Here is a 20,571-nt window from a genome sequence, read left to right as displayed (position 1 = left end):
GAGAATTGTGTGGGAATGGCGAGTGGGAAAGAACAGGAGTTGGAAGACGCGCCAGCAGCACTTTATAGGTCTGCTGTATGGGACCACTTTGCATTTAGAGTGACCTACGATGACGGCGGGAAGAAAGCTGGGGATAAAAGTGCAACAGTGTGCGAGCATTGTGCAACACGTTTTGTTTATGCTAACAGCAACATGACCACCATGTCATGCTAACCCTGAAATCCCTCATACTCCGTCAGCGCTCCGCCCCGCTGCGCTCCAGACCGGCTGCTCAAAGCAAAGCCTACAGCCTCCACTGTGGCTCCCGTCCGCTCCGCTCTGAGTTCCTTGAAGATCGTAGAGGGCATGCGCCAGATGATTAAATTCAAAGCAGCAAAACATGCAGAAATGATCCAAGGTTTCTGCGGATCATTTAAAATAATTACAATTCATTTATTGTAATTAATGAATTGGATTCCATTTTTTTTATTTTTTCATTAATTTTTACGGGATTTCAGTGTAACAATCAACTTATACAGAACCGAACCGAAAACTGTGAACCGAACCGTGGATCTTGTGAACCGTTCCACCCCTTATATATATATATATATATATATATATGAATAAACACAGCAAAATCCTTCTTCATCTTTACCGTCGACAGGCTGCAGCCATCTCCCAAATTCCTTGTTTTGTTGAAATTAGCCTTTTCCCCCCATTCTCTAGCTGTTTGTCCGCCTCGAGCTTCTTTTCCGAACATTCGGCTTTACGATCAACCGGACGCAGTTCCGAGCAAACACGCAGGACCAGTTATCTCTTATAGCTGACGAAATAGTTTTTATAAATGTTTTTTTTTTCAAATAAAGCATTTTAAATGCCACAATTATAATGTTTAACTAATTTAAATCCTAATTCAGGCCTTAATTTAAAAAATAATTTAATTACTTTTTACGATTTTTAATGACCTGTGGAAACCCTGTAGGTAACAGAGGTTAGGATATTTAGGATATTTAGAGGAAAAAAAGGGATGAACTGACGTCACTCTGAGCCGTGGAAGCTCAAGAAGTTGGTGAAGAAAAAAACAGAATTACCAAAAACTAAATGTTAATAAACCAAAAGTTTGACTAAGCAATAAAGTCTGTGGCTGATATTTATGTTTTCTTCTCGTATCGGTCGATTGGTTCATGGGTCTGCAGAGGCATTCAGATGCCGTTAGATTAAAGTTTAATTAAAGTTTCTTTTCTCTTTAAATTGAGACTCGTTAAACGTTTGCCATCATTGTCTGATTTTTATCATGTAAATGAAGAAGAAATATATCTAGGAATCTGTTAGACTGATGTAAAAATAAAGGGTGGATCTCTAGAAGGTAAGCAGGCATGAAGGAACGACAGAGAGAAGGAAGGAAAAACAAGAAAGAAAGAAAAGAATCAAGAAAGGAAATGAGAAGAAAAGGAAGAACAGAAAAGAAAGAAAAACAGTTTAAAAGGAAGAATATAAGATTAACTGAACTTTTAATCAGAGGTAAAACACTGAGATCAAACTCTGGTTAGGATCAAAAATAGTTTGGGGTTTGTTGCCAGGCATCCATGTTGGAAAAAAAAAAATCTAACAACAATAAAACTTTTCCCTGTGAAGCGTACGAACGGCCCAGAGCAGCTCTGACAGAAGAACGTGAAGTCGACATAAACAAAGGGGTTGAAATTCCTGGGCCAAAGTGAGCGAGCCTGCAGTGCAGCGACGGCCCCCATCCCCCACCCGTTGCTCAGAGAGTCTGAGCACCAGACACTTCTGCTCCTCTTTCCTCCTCCTTTGTTTCCATCCTTTAATTTACCGGCTTGTTTGCAAACACCAAAGTGAAACCGATCCCCTCCCTCACACATGCTTTTCACACCCCTGGCCTTTACTAACCCCCCCCCCCATTCCTTAGCCACGTTTGGAGGCAGAAGTTAAGGCCAGCGGAGGGGCTTACTGCTCAGGATAAAGGAGCCAGTGTTTCTTTGCCCCGATGGGCCTTCCTCCACAGCCCAGAAACAACAAGTCTGAGCGTCTCCTGTGCTGGCTGTGGGCGGAGCCTGTGGACAGGAGCCATGCAAACGTCCACTTATGATGATGATGATGATGCCAGGTTACTACAATAAAGGCAAGCAGATCAAAGAGCAATGCTCTGCTATGTAATTCAGATATTCTGTTAGCCATACGCACAAACAGTCTCACATAAAGCGTTTTCCCTGTTCATTGATTTAAATTAAAAAGAGAATAATCGATATCAGGGTTCCCACAGGTCCTTGAAAAGTCTTAAAAGCATTGAATTCTTCAAAATAAAACTAAGACCTTAATTGGTATTAAAATGTCTTAAATCAGTCTTTTTTCGTAGGTCTTAATTTTTAAAACATCATAAATAGGATTATTTTTATTCTGATTTATTTTTGTAATCTAAATAAAACATTAAAATTTACTTTTTTTTTATTTAAAAAAAAAAAAGTCTCGCCATTATTGGTTCCGTCCCGATAGCGGAACCAATAAAGCGTTGTTGCTGCCGGGACATTTGGGAGATGCACCATTAACTTTTTTTCTGGAAAATATGAGCAAGTGTAAATGGAACCAAAATTGTCTCCAGCCAAGAGTTTTCTCCATGGCTAAAACCAGGGAACATCCATGAGGCTCAGTGGATTTATGCAAGAAGCCATTCAAGCTCAGAACGATGGGAATTAAGGCAGTGGAGTCGCACATGCGAAGCACGAAACACAAAGCGTCAAAATGGAGTTACAGAGAAACAGCCGGTATTTCTCAGTTTAGTTCCACCCTTGTCTCTGCAACGCCTCCACTTATCACCCAATCAAACATACCGTATTTTCACGACTATAAGGCGCACTTAAACGTCTTTTTTTTCCCCTCAAAATGTGCGGTGCGCCCTTTGGTGCGGTGCGCCTTATGTGTGTTGTAACTGCGACTTTTGAGACCACCTCATTGAGGAGATGATGAAAGAGTGGCTGAATGTAAGGAGACCAGGTGTTTTTTTTCCCACTCATCACCATCGCTGTTAATATGTGACTCCATGCGTGCCCATCTCACAGCTGATGTGAAAAACATGGGGAAACAAATTAACCCTGTGCTCGCTGTTCAACCGCTGGACATCGGTGTGAACCGGACCCAGCAGGTGCAGCAGAAGCAGCGAGTTTACATGCAAAGTCAATGGTTGACGCGCGTATAGGCGCAGCAAAAGGTCCCGCAGCTCGTTTTAGCGGGCAGGAGCGTTTAAGCATCTGCCAACGCGCTGCTGCTGCTCGAGATGGAAAAATTGAAGTTTTGCTGCTGGACGCGCCGCATCAACCAATCAGAGAAGCTGATCTGGGAGCTGACAGCGAGACAGACACAGCGCTCTGATGACATGATATTAACGCAAATGAAAAAGGCTGGATGGATGAGGAGATGATGAAAGCGTGGCTGAGGGAGGTGTATGTGAGGAGACCAGGTGTTTTTTTCCACGCATCACCATCGCTGTTAATCTGTGACTTCATGCGTGCCCGTCTCACAGCTGATGAGAAAAACATGGTGAATCAAATGGATGCTGTGCTCGCCGTTATCCCGGGGGGTCTGACAAAGGAACCATACAAAGAAAAATAGCTGCTAAAAAGACTTAGCACTGGTTATGTTGGGGCTTTAAAACTGATTTGTTTTGTTCCCTGCTAAAACAAAGTTTGTGAATTCAGTTAAATAATTGTTCAAATATATCTGTCATTTGTGTGTTTTTAGCTTTCTTCCTGGATGGGAAGCTTTTCAAAATTTGAAACATTTATGTTAAAATAAACCTTTGGGTTAAGTTGTCGCAAGCAGGTTTTTCTTGTGTTTCTTGTGAATTTGGTCTTAAATTTTTATTTCAAGTGGCATTAAAAGTCTTAAAAAGTCTTGAATTTAACTTGCCTTATGCTGCAGGAACTCTGTATCTTCCAGCAGCCCTCTGCTGAATAAAGATGAGTTATAGTAGCAGGGAAGGGAGGGCCGTCGCTACATCCTCATCACATCTACTAACTTTTAAAGTTTTAATTTGGATTTCAGGTTCAGCAGAAGGATATAAAAACAGAAATGGTTGAAATCAATGTTGTTGATGGTTGATGGGGACCAAGGTGCGGCTCAGGGGCCACTTTCAGGCCCCTGCACTGATTTTCTTTGACTCATTAAATAAGGATATAAAATGTGGGTCATTGCTGCTCGATAAAGATGAAGAATTTTATTTTAAGGATTTTCAATAAAAGAGGAAAAGGAAACTGCTGCCTTTAAGTTTAACAGTAAACTATCGATTAGTGACGTCTGCTCAGAATCAGAGATCAGTTCAACATCATCTGCTTTTAGTTGATAAAGCCCGGCTTACACTGTGGGATATTTCCAACCGTTGCAGGCAGCTGCAGCTCAAACTGTACGATGAAACCACAGAGTTTAAAAGTTCACAGCTCATGATGTTTGTTCTCACTGTGGGACCCCACGCTCTGATGCGATCTACCTGCTGACGCTGCACGACCAAAAACCACACGTCTCTCAGCGCTGAGAGACGCAGCAGGTCAAACTCATCAATCTGGAAGAAGGAGGAGAAGAACTCCATTGTTTGTAGATGCGCAGTTCTCAATGTTCTGGTTAATCGGTTCGTAGCTCAGCTTCAACAGCAGGATTTACTAACGACCACCTCATGATGGCCGACTGAATTTCAAACATGTTTGATTTTCTCCCGACTTTACGTTTCCTGATGGGGAGGCGGCCGTTAGAGGCTAACTGCCCCCTGTATGCTACACGACGCAGGACTGAAAGTCTGATAGAAAAATTCTTGCATGATAATCCACCTTTTCCCGCTACCAAACGAAACAAACATGGCCGCTCAGGAGGACACGCCAGCTGCTGATGCAGTCGTGTCCATATTTAAAGGCGTCAGAGAATGCAGAGTTTCCATTATCATAGATGAATAACGATAGTTCAGTGGGGGAAACGGACGTACAGGAAGTTCAAACCATCAACTCCTCCTTTCTCTGCAAATCTCACTATTCTAAACTTCCACCATAAAACAGGCGAATCCAAACGAAGCACAGAGTTGACGTAAACTTGGGGATGTTGCCTTATTTGGTGCTGCACTATAGTTGACCAAAATCCTGGACGATTTTGAAATTCCCCCCGGATATTTTTTTACGTATGAAAAGTAGGACATGTCCGGAAAAAAGAGGACGTCTGGTCCCCCTACCATATCAACAATTTGATGTTTCATTGAGTGAGTGCTTGTTGCTATGATGTGTCTTTCCTCATCAGCTTTGCTCGTTATAAACCAACCAATCAGAGCACAGCTCATCTAAATATTCATGATCAAACCATAAAAGGAAGAAAAACCTGTGGTTTCATTCTAGGGCTTTTAACCAGGCTGCATTAGGGCTCATAGAACAGCTAATAGGCCATTTTCAGCCCAACCAATGTTACACACCCTATTAGAGACCTGAAGGACCAGATACCCTATAGAATCATTCTATCACCCTATTAGAGACCTGAAGGACCAGATACCCTATAGAATCATTCTATCACCCTATTAGAGACCTGAAGGACCAGATACCCTATAGAATCATTCTATCACCCTATTAGAGACCTGAAGGACCAGATACCCTATAGAATCATTATATCACCCTATTAGAGACCTGAAGGACCAGATACCCTATAGAATCATTATATCACCCTATTAGAGACCTGAAGGACCAGATACCCTATAGAATCATTATATCACCCTATCAGAGACCTGAAGGACCAGATACCCTATAGAATCATTATATCACCCTATTAGAGACCTGAAGGACCAGATACCCTATAGAATCATTCTATCACCCTATTAGAGACCTGAAGGACCAGATACCCTATAGAATCATTTTATCACCCTATTAGAGACCTGAAGGACCAGATACCCTATAGAATCATTATATCACCCTATTAGAGACCTGAAGGACCAGATACCCTATAGAATCATTATATCACCCTATTAGAGACCTGAAGGACCAGATACCCTATAGAATCATTCTATCACCCTATTAGAGACCTGAAGGACCAGATACCCTATAGAATCATTCTATCACCCTATTAGAGACCTGAAGGACCAGATACCCTATAGAATCATTCTATCACCCTATTAGAGACCTGAAGGACCAGATACCCTATAGAATCATTATATCACCCTATTAGAGACCTGAAGGACCAGATACCCTATAGAATCATTATATCACCCTATTAGAGACCTGAAGGACCAGATACCCTATAGAATCATTATATCACCCTATTAGAGACCTGAAGGACCAGATACCCTATAGAATCATTATATCACCCTATTAGAGACCTGAAGGACCAGATACCCTATAGAATCATTATATCACCCTATCAGAGACCTGAAGGACCAGATACCCTATAGAATCATTATATCACCCTATTAGAGACCTGAAGGACCAGATACCCTATAGAATCATTCTATCACCCTATTAGAGACCTGAAGGACCAGATACCCTATAGAATCATTTTATCACCCTATTAGAGACCTGAAGGACCAGATACCCTATAGAATCATTATATCACCCTATTAGAGACCTGAAGGACCAGATACCCTATAGAATCATTATATCACCCTATTAGAGACCTGAAGGACCAGATACCCTATAGAATCATTCTATCACCCTATTAGAGACCTGAAGGACCAGATACCCTATAGAATCATTCTATCACCCTATTAGAGACCTGAAGGACCAGATACCCGATAGAATCATTCTATCACCCTATTAGAGACCTGAAGGACCAGATACCCTATAGAATCATTCTATCACCCTATTAGAGACCTGAAGGACCAGATACCCGATAGAATCATTCTATCACCCTATTAGAGACCTGAAGGACCAGATACCCTATAGAATCATTCTATCACCCTATTAGAGACCTGAAGGACCAGATACCCTATAGAATCATTCTATCACCCTATTAGAGACCTGAAGGACCAGATACTCTATAGAATCATTCTATCACCCTATTAGAGACCTGAAGGACCAGATACCCGATAGAATCATTCTATCACCCTATTAGAGACCTGAAGGACCAGATACCCTATAGAATCATTCTATCACCCTATTAGAGACCTGAAGGACCAGATACCCTATAGAATCATTATATCACCCTATTAGAGACCTGAAGGACCAGATACCCTATAGAATCATTCCATCACCCTATTAGAGACCTGAAGGACCAGATACCCTATAGAATCATTCTATCACCCTATTAGAGACATGAAGGACCAGATACCCTATAGAATCATTCCATCACCCTATTAGAGACCTGAAGGACCAGATATCCTATAGAATCATTCTATCACCCTATTAGAGACCTGAAGGACCAGATACCCTATAGAATCATTCTATCACCCTATTAGAGACCTGAAGGACCAGATACCCTATAGAATCATTCTATCACCCTATTAGAGACCTGAAGGACCAGATACCCGATAGAATCATTCTATCACCCTATTAGAGACCTGAAGGACCAGATACCCTATAGAATCATTCTATCACCCTATTAGAGACCTGAAGGACCAGATACCCTATAGAATCATTCTATCACCCTATTAGAGACCTGAAGGACCAGATACCCTATAGAATCATTCTATCACCCTATTAGAGACCTGAAGGACCAGATACCCTATAGAATCATTCTATCACCCTATTAGAGACCTGAAGGACCAGATACCCTATAGAATCATTCTATCACCCTATTAGAGACCTGAAGGACCAGATACCCTATAGAATCATTCTATCACCCTATTAGAGACCTGAAGGACCAGATATAGGGCTGCAACAACGAATCGATAAAATCGATAAAAATCGACTTTTAAAAGCGTTGGCAACGAATTTAATCATCGATTAGTTGTGTCGCGCGATTAATGCGTCATCCGCCGCCGCCGTCATCCCGGGGAAGAAAAAAAAATATGGCGGAGCGAGTCAGCGCCGCAGTTGCAGTGTTGCCAACTCAGCGACTTTTCAGACCCCTCCAGCGACTATTTTTTTTAAAAAGCGACTAGCGACAAATCTGGCGACTTTTTACGGTGTCACTGGCGGCTTTTGGAGACTCTTACGTGAAAGCATGTATCGTTCCTACTCTTGTCCTCCAGCGGCAGCTGCTGCCGTGGGGCGCCTCCCCCATCCCAACGCCTTTCTCCCTCTCCCACAAGAATCCCTCTCAGCGCTGCAGTCCGAGCCGCAGGATTTTAGTGAGGAGTTTATCCTCAGCGTCCAGACTGCAAATGAAGCGCGCATGCCCCGGGATTGACGGCGCAAATTGATCACAATAATTAAAATAGCCTGCGCTTTGTAAAGTGAAAAAAGTCGTAACACGCGACTTTTGTAAAAACAAATAAACATGGCACGGAAGCACCACTGTTATGACGCAGCATCTGAAAAGAAAACACGTTGGAGCCTTCAATGGCAGTGAAGAGAGCTGATCAGCAGGATGAGTAACCATGTTTGTTTGGTTTTAAAGTGGGGAAACGTAAGTTAGTTTCTCAGGTAGCTCATCTGATGCTTTCCTTACCGTGTTAGTAGGTTACAGACAGTGATAAGGTTGGCTACTTATTTTACTTTTAATTTCATTTGAATTAGCTTAAGCAGCGTTTATATTTTCTTTATAAATAAATTAATTTGCAAATTATGAGGGCAAGGCTTTTAAAGTTTAAATCTTCTGGCAAAGATAAAGTAAAGAAGATCCTGCAATTTATGGAAGTAAAGCAGAATAAAATCCAGCAAGATCAGTAATATGTCAATTAATTATCTGCCACATTCCCATGTAAATATCTGTCTTTGGAGGATGTGTTTTTTAGCACCCCTAGTTCTCTCATTTTTATTCCAAATACAGTTTATAATTTGAATCACAGGGCTATTTTTATCTCTATGGTTCAGTATTTTCTCAAGTAGCAACTTTAACTGCTATACTTTCCTGTCTTAAAAGGCAGAACTCTTCTAGTCTAAAAAAACCTCATTTGTTGAAATGGGGGGGCCTATTGTTTGAACCCCTTAGGGGCTTTAAAAAACAAAAATGCCTGTCTCTTTTTGCGCTTTATGAAACAAAGTACCCTATATTTTGTGGATGTACAGCTACATTTCTCATGTAAGTTTGCGTAGTTTTAAAACAAACATTTATTTTTCATATTGCACCAGTACAGTTAATGAGAAACCTGTACTTGTGTGCTTGTTTGTTCTGTCTAAAATGTTTATTTTGGAATAAAGAGGTTAATATAAAAAAAATATTTTGTGTCCGATTCATCGATTAATCGAAAAAATAATCGGCCGATTCATCGATTTTCAAAATAATCGTTAGTTGCAGCCCTAACCAGATACCCTATAGAATCATTCCATCACCCTATTAGAGACCTGAAGGACCAGATACCCTATAGAATCATTCTATCACCCTATTAGAGACCTGAAGGAGCAGATACCCCATAGAATCATTCTATCACCCTATTAGAGACCTGAAGGACCAGATACCCTATAGAATCATTCTATCACCCTATTAGAGACCTGAAGGACCAGATACCCTATAGAATCATTCTCTCACCCTATTAGAGACCTGAAGGACCAGATACCCTATAGAATCATTCTATCACCCTATTAGAGACCTGAAGGACCAGATACCCTATAGAATCATTCTATCACCCTATTAGAGACCTGAAGGACCAGATACCCTATAGAATCATTCTCTCACCCTATTAGAGACCTGAAGGACCAGATACCCTATAGAATCATTCTATCACCCTATTAGAGACCTGAAGGACCAGATACCCTATAGAATCATTCTATCACCCTATTAGAGACCTGAAGGACCAGATACCCTATAGAATCATTCTATCACCCTATTAGAGACCTGAAGGAGCAGATACCCCATAGAATCATTCTATCACCCTATTAGAGACCTGAAGGACCAGATACCCTATAGAATCATTCTATCACCCTATTAGAGACCTGAAGGACAAGATACCCTATAGAATCATTCTATCACCCTATTAGAGACCTGAAGGACCAGATACCCTATAGAATCATTCTATCACCCTATTAGAGACCTGAAGGACCAGATACCCTATAGAATCATTCTATCACCCTATTAGAGACCTGAAGGACCAGATACCCTATAGAATCATTAATTTTCATTCATTGTCATTCAGAATCCAAACTTCAGAAAGTTCTTTAAATCTGAAATGATTCCATCCTGTTCAATAAATGATCAGTGTTTTTAATTCAGAGTAATTTTCATGTGAATGTGCTTTACTGGAGGCATCCATGTTTGTCAAAGAACACTACTGCCACCTACTGGTTAGTGACGTCACGGTGCGGTATCGGCTGTTGATCAAGTCCCAGTGCTGTATCTGGTGTTTGTCACAACGCGCTATTATCCAAGTCATCTTGAAAACATTCTTCTTCCAAATGTTGGCTACATATTACGGGTTTTTTCTCTGGCCAGAAGTTCGATGGCAAATCCTCCCTCTTCAAGTTGGCGATCCAACGACCAACCCGTCCGTGGAGGATCAGGAATCAGAAAGGTGGAATAACTCTTTTATTCACTTTTACCCGATGTATTCCAGCATCCAGCTGCCATGCACGTGGGCATTGTCAGTTTCACTATAGCTCTGGTGAATTTCAATGGTGAAGTCCTCTGGAAATCTTCAATAATTGTTGTTGATTGCAGATGTGTCTAGTAGTTCCCATTGATTTAGCTTGTAAAGCGGGGAGAATGGCGCTAGGCTTACCGCACCGTGACATCACTGCTGGAAGATGGCAGGAGGGAGGGGCTACTATATTTGGGGGAAAATGGCCGCTCCCAGACTCAGTGATCGTGATTCTTTGCTGAACGGACTGAAATCAGAATCTATAATTTTATCTTAGTTTTTACCATTAAGTGACTCGGATTATATTCTTCCTGAGTTATCAGGTCAGGTCTGAAAGAATTTGTCTTTCTCTAATCTGATGCTGGTGTTTTACTGTGATGATGATGTCACTCGGTACGGACAGCGCGGAACAAAAACAATTCCATCAAACATGGAGGACAGCGTGGATGGAGGTGTAGAGAGGAGGGACAGTGAAATCTGACAGACCCTGTATTTATCCTCTCATATGTCGCTGCCTCTGCTCCTCTAAAAGCTGCAGTTAATAGTTTAGTTTGTCCTTTGTCTCCTTTTCTGGATAGTCTGTTGCATCATCAGGCTACATCCACTGATTAACAGCTTCAGATCCAGCCATAGACAATGACTCCTGACATGTCTTGTTATTGTTTATTTGCGTGTACGTTTCGCTTCCCATCCAGGAAGCTTTTTCAATTCAAAATATCAGAAATAGCGTTTAGTTCCAGGTTTTATCCAGCAGCCCAACAAAGCCTGGTTTTAGTTCAGAAAACATGTAAATCTGAACGGACGAACGGGTCCACCTCCTTAAGATTGGGGTAATTTGGGTTCTTTTATTAGCCTGCAATGTATAAAACCTGGAACTAAACGCTATTGTTGACATTTTTAATTGAAAAAGCTTCCTGGATGAAAAGAAACGTCTTCAAACTGGGAAATAAAGTCCAGTAGATTTAATTTTCTTCTTTTGGAATCAGATTAAAATCTACAAACAATCTCCTCCACAATAGTTACCTGTTGATCTATCACATAAAATCACCTAAAACACTTTGTGGTTTCTAGTTGTAAGCCTGATATACTGTAGAGAAGTTTAAATACTGTTGCTGGGGATGGCTATAAAACTCCTCAGCCTTCCACCCACGGCTCCTCCGAATGAATGAACCGACGTTGGAGGCAACGTAGACGAACAACAGAGCCTCTTAGGGAGCCATCTTGTTCTTGCCAAAACTGCAGCCTGCTTGACAACAGTGCAGCAGTCATTGCCCTCCTGTTTCCCAGTAGTTCTGTCTTCCCATCAGAGATACCCGGCTCCCATCATGCCAGCTTCTAGTGACTCAGCAAAGGAATAGAACCAATAAATGGAAGGATTTATTTTCTGCAGACTGAGCCATTTCCTTACAAATCAAACTTAAATCTGTTGCGCTCTATTAGCGTCAGACTTTGCAGCAACATATGGTGAATGAGATTATAAGCGGAGCTCCCAAACCGCCTCTGCTGGAACCGTTACTGTGGAAGATTTAGGACACCTGGAGAGAGGAAGAAATAGGTCTTTTTCTAGCTGCCCAGCCCCAGGATTGCACTTCTCCATAAATCAGCCATTGAACAGAGTGTTTAATCCGTCTGGCTGAGTCCACTTTGATAGTATTCTCACTGCAGGAAGGGACAAGAAACACATGCTGATAAAGCTGCTTCCTTATTGCTTCCTATGAGTCTGCTGAAGGAGCCCCTCCTGCAAACGGGTGAGAAACGCTGTGAGGACGGAGGAACGAAGCAAACTAAAACAAGAGCAAAACAAAACACCACTGGGTAGGTTTAGTCAGAGAAAGAAAATCAGTTTTTATAAACTTTCCAACATGAAGAGGTGTTTCAGAGACTGAGAAGAGTCCTGGACAGAGACACAGAGAGCTGGAATGCAATAAGAAGCCTTAACAGGCGGGGATTTTAGCACCAAAGCCATGTGGCAGCTGTCACCAACCCAAAGCTGCACGCAAGCAGGGCAACCGAGACATGCAGCCTGCAGCGGGACAAACAGCAGGCTTATCTGGGAGTAAATAAAACAGGCTGACCCCCCCACCCTCAGTGGAACAACTGCTAAAACTCACGTCTATGTCAAAGAACTCCTGGGAGTCGTCCAGTCCCTGCACTCGGATTTGGAGACCCCGCCCGTGGCTTTTGCTCTGGCCGAGCATGTTGGCGCTGAGGCTTTGGCCCGGCTCCAAGGTGCTGATACCAGCGTTGAACTGGGCTCCCAGCCTGGTGCCCGGGGTCTGCAGGACCCGGTACGAACCCTCTATTTCCCCCATCATTCCTCCTGCAGAGACAAGAACAGATGATAACGGATAAATGCACATCATGCATTCACTGCTGAACGTTTGCGTTCGCCGCCTTCCATCAAGTCTTTTACTCTAAACGGCGTCAGAAAGCAGTTTGGACCCGTCAGCGATTCAAACTTTGATAGCTTTGCTCCCTCAGTAACTATGGAGGGAAGTTTGTTCCATTATTGTTGAAATGTTGAACACATTTTGTAAATGGAAATTTGAAGAAAAAAAAAAGTTAAGCACAAATAAAACTATGACAAACATTTTAATCAAAAAAAGTTTTGGGTAATTTCCTTTTTTATCTTCAAATTGTTTTGTTTTTTATGTTTTTACAGATTTTATTGGGTAAAATTTTTATATTTTCAAAAAAATTTATTTTTACAGATTTAAAATTTTCTACTTCTTTTTCTGTAAATGTCTGTTTTCCAAATCAGATCACTTTCTCTTCTTTTCTAGAAGACTTTTCTCTGTAGAAAGGAGCAAAGATGCATTTCTATTGGTCGGCACGGTTCTTAAAATTTGATCGGTCGCCGTGCTGCACGTCAAGAGCGACTCGAGATTTCAAGCATGGGATCTGACAAACGCAATTTAGACAGAATTCAGTTAAAACTTCATTCAAAACTTGATCTAAAAAAGCAGAAAAAAATTGAAAATATATAGTCAAATTTTTAAAGTTAAATTTGAAAAAATTTTAATTGAAAAAAGAAAAATAAATAAGCAAAGTTACTCTCCAAATCTTTAATTATAGAAACTGTTTTCAAAGTTTAATTGATGGATTACTTGTGTTTAGTTTCAATGTACAAAATATAAAAACAAAAAAAATAAAAATGTATTTTCCATTTGCAAACCTTTTTTCTTGCAACAATAATGGAACAAAATTCACTCCGTACGCACCCGGCTCCCCCTCCCAGCCAGATTTAAAGCCCCTCATATAAAGATGTTTTCTATCCTCCAGTAAAAAAGCCTAAACATGAAGTTAGATTCTAAAGAGTTTTTCTGGTTTGATCAAATATCTAAATCCTTTATTTTGGATGAAAGTTATTTCTTCTTCTTTTCTGGCTGATCTGAACCCGACTTCTTCCCAAGGAGGAGATATATCATGAAATATGCAAATATTTATTTCCCATGAAAGAAAGAAATCTATCATAAATCAGTAAATGTAACATTTATTTATTCAACACACGACTTAAACATTATAGAAACCATCAAATTATACAATGCACAATTAAATAAATAAATTTCCCATTAAAAAAAACAAACTCAATTTAAATAGATACATTAAATTAGTAAAAATAAATGTATTCAGAAATGAAAGTCCTTTTTTTACTTTATAAGTATAAATTAATCTGGAGTGAAGTATAATTCTATGTATTTGTTGGGCGTCACCACAGTTATTTTGGGGGTTTATTTACTAAATGAACAACTAACGGCGAGAACACGCCGAATCTGATTCTGCATTCGATCCGACAGATAATCGTGTCTTAGAGGTCGCGGCGTGTATCGCTAATTAAAGTCAAAGAGGACGATTTCCTGCAGGGGCCAGCGTAGCTCCGACTGGGATAGGAGCCCAGGTCTACTTTAGTCGGGAAATGCAGCAATTCTGCAGCAATTCCATGGATCTGACAGGAGGAGAGACGCAGTTACAAAGTAAAATACATTCAGGGGAAAATATAAAATAAAATCTGTTAATCGTACAGGGAAAAAGTCACACACCGCATATATAGCAGGCGGGACAGACTCTATAATACTTTTTTTTAAAACAGACTCAACAATGAAGGAGTATGAACGCACAGCCTTTAATGCTGACTTATTCTTTTCTTTAAATATAGTTCCCATTATGTTTTTAATATAATATAGACCTATACAATTCTCTATCTGTGCCGGTTTAATAGATCCTGCAGAGTTCCATTAAGCTTGGCTTTTTTAAAGCTGCAAAGTCTATTTTTTTGTTTTTCTAACTTAAAATAAAACATGGGAAATAGTTTCAAATTTTGTGGAACAGAGGCAGCAGTGAAAAAATCTGCACAGATCTGCACAGATCTGCTCACCCTGCGTAGTCGGAGCCTCTCTACATGCAGCCAGTGTGACACGAAGAAAAAGAAATAAAAACATTCTGAACAGAGATTAAAAAGCCGCTGTGAACTGGGCTTAAAGTTACTTTCTTTGCATAGAATTGAATAGAAAATCCCTTTATTGTCCCATAATGGAGGAATTCTGGTGTTTACAGCAGCAAAAACCTTAGAAAATGTAAAAGAATAACAAATTACTGAGGAGTTAAAAAATAAGCAATAAAAAAACTGTCCTGTAAAGTGTTATAATGATATCAAACTGTTCACCTGGAGAATAAATAACCAATATTCAGCTATGGACATTTTTACAGTAAATGGCAGCAACATCAAAGATAATAGAGGAAAACGTTTTAATTTGGTTAATATAACCTGGCATGATCTAGATTTATCTCATAAGTGTCGGAGAGTGGATCCTCGCTGAAATAAATGGGAACACAGCGTTATACAAGGTTTTACTTTAAAAATAGAAAACCTGATTGGATCACATGTCAGCAACTGTGTCCTTAACTCTAGTTTAACACAAAGAAAACTAAACACATGGTTTAAGTACATGAGGCCAAATCTTTTTGGAAAAAAGTTATAGAGCCCCATCTGTCATGAGGAGCCCAGCCTCCTTTATCAGCAGGTCAATATCAGGCCGACTCAATCCTTTATTTTCACCTGACGTCTGATATTGGATCAGGATCAGTTCTAATGAATTACCTCCTCAGGATGCAGTCCGGCTCTCCAGAGTCCAGAACCTGAGAGTTTGGATTGGGGGCCAGGACTGAGGAACCCTCACTGGAAAAATCCAAATCTAGATCTGGCATTTTTCTTAAAATAACTGCATTTCTTCTTCAATTGAGGAGGTAAATGAGACACTTTGTCAATGGAACAAGACAATTTATATTTAGAATAAGAAAAAAAATATTTCATCGTCTTATTTCAAGATCATTTTATCTAATTATCTTATTTTAAGAGTAAAAATACTCATTCTATTGGCAATACATCTCATTTACCTGCTCAAATTAAGGATAAACACACTTTATTTAAGACATTTTGACTTATTTCTAGTTGGTTTTTTTCAGTGCTGCTCCACAGCAGAGTTCCTCTCCGCTGGGGGAGCGGCGGCCTAGTGATCAGGGCATAGAGCTTGGAATCCTGAGGTTGTGAGTTGGAAACCCACACCTGCCACTCTGGGTCCCTGAGAAAGACCCTTAACCCCTGACTGCTCCCTGGGCGCCGCAAAGTGGCAGCGCACTGAATTTCATAGCTCTGTACATGTGACAGTGGAAAGACAATAAAAGAAAAAAAAATTTTAAAAAGCTGTGGGAATCCACCCACTGACACGATGACACACACAGCTATGAATAACGTTTAATAAAATCTAACTCTTGCTTATTTCATATTAGTTCAACTTAAAGTAAACTTAAGGAGTTAATTGATATTTAATAAGTTCTTCAACATTGCTAATTAGTCACTTTCATATTAATAATGAGGAAAAAAATCAGAATAAAATTCAATCAAATGTGGAAATAGAGTAGTTTAAATTGAGGTTATAGAGCAGGGGCCCTGCTCTCAGGGGCCCCAGCTCAGGGCCCCTGAGCACCTCAGAGACAGCTCGTGTGGTTCAGGAGGTTAAAGTTCTGCACAAACCACCGCCTGCATCGACAAACAGAAAAAAACGCCTCTTTATTTTTTTCTATTTTTATTCTGAAGCTGGGGCCCAACTAGGTCAGGAAGACAGGAGCGCTGCTTGTTGCTGAACAGAAGCAACGGAAATAAAAGCTAAAAAAAACTTTGTTTCATCTCTTGGTTAAAGAGAAAAACTTTGGTAAAGTGAGACCAAGCGGAGCGGCGGTGAGAAGTTAAACCCGGTCAGTCCGCCGCCATTAGAGTCTCTGTGGAATAAAGGAGCGGAGAATAAACGGCGGATGTTTGTTTTACTCACCGAATGTTGCTGGAAATGAAAGAAAACGTTGAGAGTTTAGTGAAGCTCAGAACCAACACGCTCCGATCCACGGTGCTTCGCCTAAACCAGAATGGGCTCACGCTGCTCTGCCATTGGCTGACAGGGTCGCATTCCTGTTCTGCCATTGGCTGACAGGGTCGCCTTCCTGCTCTGATTGGCTGAGAGCGTCGCCTTCCTGTTGTGATTGGCTGAGAGGTTTGTGAGCTGCGGAGGCGAAGATTTACCTTCCTACCCTTTAAATAGCCTGTAAGGATGGAGAGCAGAATCACGTCCCTCTGATTAATACGTTGTTTTTTATCCTTTAGGATCTTTGATAAACTTTCTAAATGTTCCTTCCTGCGGCAAGGCGGTGTTACTAAAGTGTTTAGGTTGTTTTTTAAAGTACTTTTTAGGCCGCAGATATATTTGAAACTATTTCCAGCCTAAATTATTTCACAGAGTTCAATAAGCCTCATTTCTTCATGTCTTCCAGCGTCTTTTAGCTGCTTTTTGAGAAACATTCTGTTTTTGGATCTGATTAAAGGCAGCGCTTTCTCAGGCTGCAATGGAGCGCCCCCTAACGGCCTAAATAAAGCATTGACATTTATCCACACAGGTACTTTAGTTGTTCATCTGCTTGTTTTTGTTTTTTTGTCAAACCTAAATATTAATTGGCCATAATGAGGAGATAATTTTGTTCCAATTCTATTCAGTTTATTTCTATAGCGCCAATTCACATCATGTCATCTCAGGTCACTTTCCAGTTCACCAGATCATCCAGTCAGATTGATTCAAAGTTTTCTATCTAAGGAAAACCAGCTGATTGCATCGACTCATTGACTCTTCAGCAATCCCTCACACTAAGCATGCTTGTAGCGACAGTGGAGAGGAAAAACTCCCTTTGAACAGGAAGAAACCTCCAGCAGAACCAGGCTCAGTGTGAGCGGCCATCTGCTGAGGCCCACTGGGGTTCAAGGAGACAGAAGCAGACATAGAAAAAGAAGCATAGATACAAAAGGCAACTGTCAACCAGCTCCACAGGCGGCCCCGTCCAGGAAACACACAGCCAGGCAGACCAGCTCCGAGCCAGCTCCCATGTCAGAGGATGAAGAGAGCACATCCAGTTAGTCACAGTCAGAGAAACAGGACTACACTGGAAAAAAAAACAGGCCAAGCTCCAACATCTAGAAACAAAGATGTTGATGGCAGCAGCACAGCTGATATAATGTTCCATTATTGTTGCAAGGTAAAAAAAAACAAAAAAAAAACACATTGTGTAAATGTGAATTTGAAATAAAAAACAAAAATTCATATTTTTAATTAAAATTTGAAAAAAAAAAAAAAAATGTAATCCAGAAATAAAATTTTGAAAATCATTTTAATAAAAGATTATGACATTAACTTTGCTGTTTTCACATTTATGTTATTTCAATTTTTATTTTTTCCACATTTATCTTTCGTATTAAATGTTGTCAACTTTACATTTTTCCAAAAAAAAAACTACACAGTTTTTTACAGATTTCAAATTGTCTAATTTGTTTTCTCTCATTTTATGTTTTCTTTGCGTATTTTAGATCTTTTTTATATTTATTGTTCAGATTGAGTTTTGCTATTTGCATTCTCCTTTTTAATTATCATATCAATAATATTAACCCTTCATCTGTCATCTGTGCAGATAATTGAAAAGTGAAGTAAATGTGATTTAAAGTTTGTACAACTCAATCTTAAAAAAATAAATAAATTGAAAACACAGACTAAAAATACAGAATCTGTAAAATATTTTTTGTTTTAAAAAATTTCTAAATGAAATTAAAAAAATTAAATGGTTAAAGAAGAAATTTAAACTTTAATAATAATTGGAAAAATAAAAACTGAGAAAACAGCAAACAAAACCTAATAGAAAAATACAAAAATTAATAGATTTTTTTCAAGTTTCATCGGTGGAATCTATTTTCTCCCAAATGTGGAGCTTTTTTGGGATAAAGAGCAAAAGAATAAAACATTGAACAGAGCAATAGTTTATAGATTAATATATAAAATGATCCAAGAGCCCCTCATTTATCTAAAGAGGCTCTGATAACAGCGAGGATCTTATTTCAACACATCTGAAGCTAAAGGAGCAACACCTTCTCTTCCAAATCATTTACAAAATCAGGTCTATGGAAATACATATGATCATATAAAACTTGTTTGGTATTAAATCTTCAGTAAAGAAGCAATAACAGGGACCAGGACCAGTTCTATGGGCCACTGGCCCCTGTTGGCCCCTGTATAGAACAAAAGATGAATTATTTTCTGAAACATATGCCTGCCATCTGCTGAACGCTGTCCGCAGTCAAAATAAAACTGCTTTAGCTGTGCTCTTTTCTGTTTCTAATGATCATTATTATATATCTGTGTTTCCTCTATTTTGCAGAACAGAAACCTGTTGAAAAGCGATTATATTAGAAAGCCAGATGTAATTCTTTTAATCTCTTCCTGTTTTAAAAACCTGAATTACTGAAAAACATTGGCTGTGGTTAAACAAATGCAGCTGAAACAGGAAACTGCTGCCTTCATGTTGACTTATCCTGATTCCTATTTTAAACAATAAAAATAGCACACTATTGTTTAAATAGTTTAAATAATAATTTTGAATGTTATATGTCAACATGTGGGAGCAGCTATTTAAGCTATAAACGTAGATAACCAGGAGGACGTGATGTAAATACAGCCGGGGGACTTTTTTCCTGTCAGACATGCAGGCAGGGTTCCCCTCCTTGAGGTGCGTTCCCACTAAACGCAAAATCTTCTCCAAGGAGGATCCATGATGTCCCTGTGAGAGCGAGGGGCCACTAAGGAACCCAGGGGAAGGAAGTGGTTCTAGTGAAGCAAATAGCAAGTTTTTGATGATTGCATCCAGAAATCTGTCCCTTTATGGATCAGGACATCCAATCAGGGACTGGATGTGACGTACAGTGGAGGAACACCACAGAGACAAGCTTGTTTCTACTAAAATGGAAGAAAAAGGAAATCATGTTGATATAGGAGGAAGTAAGGAAAGCTCTTAGGAGGTTTTTAGGCCAGCGGTCCCAGCGATAATAATGGGAAATGTGAGGTCTTTGGCGAACAAGACGGACGAGCTCTCAGCGCTGGTGAGGACTCAACGGGAATACTGCGAGTGTAGCTTATTTTGCTTCAGTGAGACTTGGCTACACTCCAACATCCCGGACAGCAGTGTGGAGGTCACCGGTTACAGTTTGGTACGTGGAGACAGAGACTGTTCTAAAAGTGGGAAGAAGAAAGGCGGCGGGCTTGTACTTTATGTGAGTGAGAGGTGGTGCAACCCTGGACATGTCAGAGTGAAGGAACGTCTCTGTACCCCGGACATTGAACTGCTGGCTGTGGGATTGCGCCCGTATTATTTGCCAAGGGAGTTTACATCTACCATTGTTATTGCTGTCTACATCCCACCATCAGCTGATGCAGCGGTGGCCTGTGACGTCATCAGCTCCGCCGCTGCTAAACTGCAGACTGATCATCCAGATGCGTTCATGGTTATTACTGGTGATTTCAATCATGCCTCACTGAACAATACTCTCAGTAACTTTCACCAGTATGTTAACTGCCCCACCAGAGACA

The 20,571-nt window shown here is 40.2% G+C and overlaps 1 protein-coding gene across 3 annotated transcripts in view; it reads right to left on the bottom strand.

Annotated features, from left to right (window-relative positions):
- farp2 (FERM, RhoGEF and pleckstrin domain protein 2) overlaps positions 1–17,104 on the bottom strand; it is a 76,706-nt gene extending 59,602 nt beyond the window's left edge. For all 3 annotated transcript variants that reach the window (XM_038306881.1, XM_038306880.1, XM_038306882.1), the window contains exons 1-2: positions 16,951–17,104; positions 12,736–12,944 (exon numbers count right to left, since the gene is read on the bottom strand). In XM_038306881.1, the coding sequence (XP_038162809.1) occupies positions 12,736–12,939 (204 nt within the window). In that variant the 5' untranslated portion in view covers positions 12,940–12,944; positions 16,951–17,104. The remainder of the gene's footprint in view (positions 1–12,735; positions 12,945–16,950) is intronic.
- Positions 17,105–20,571: the final 3,467 nt, after the last annotated feature.

The sequence above is a fragment of the Cyprinodon tularosa genome, unplaced genomic scaffold (genome assembly GCF_016077235.1).
Source record: "Cyprinodon tularosa strain WSP-4 unplaced genomic scaffold, ASM1607723v1 ctg596, whole genome shotgun sequence".
NCBI classification, from domain to species: Eukaryota; Metazoa; Chordata; class Actinopteri; order Cyprinodontiformes; family Cyprinodontidae; genus Cyprinodon; species Cyprinodon tularosa.
This window is presented reverse-complemented; position numbering and strand designations above follow the sequence as displayed.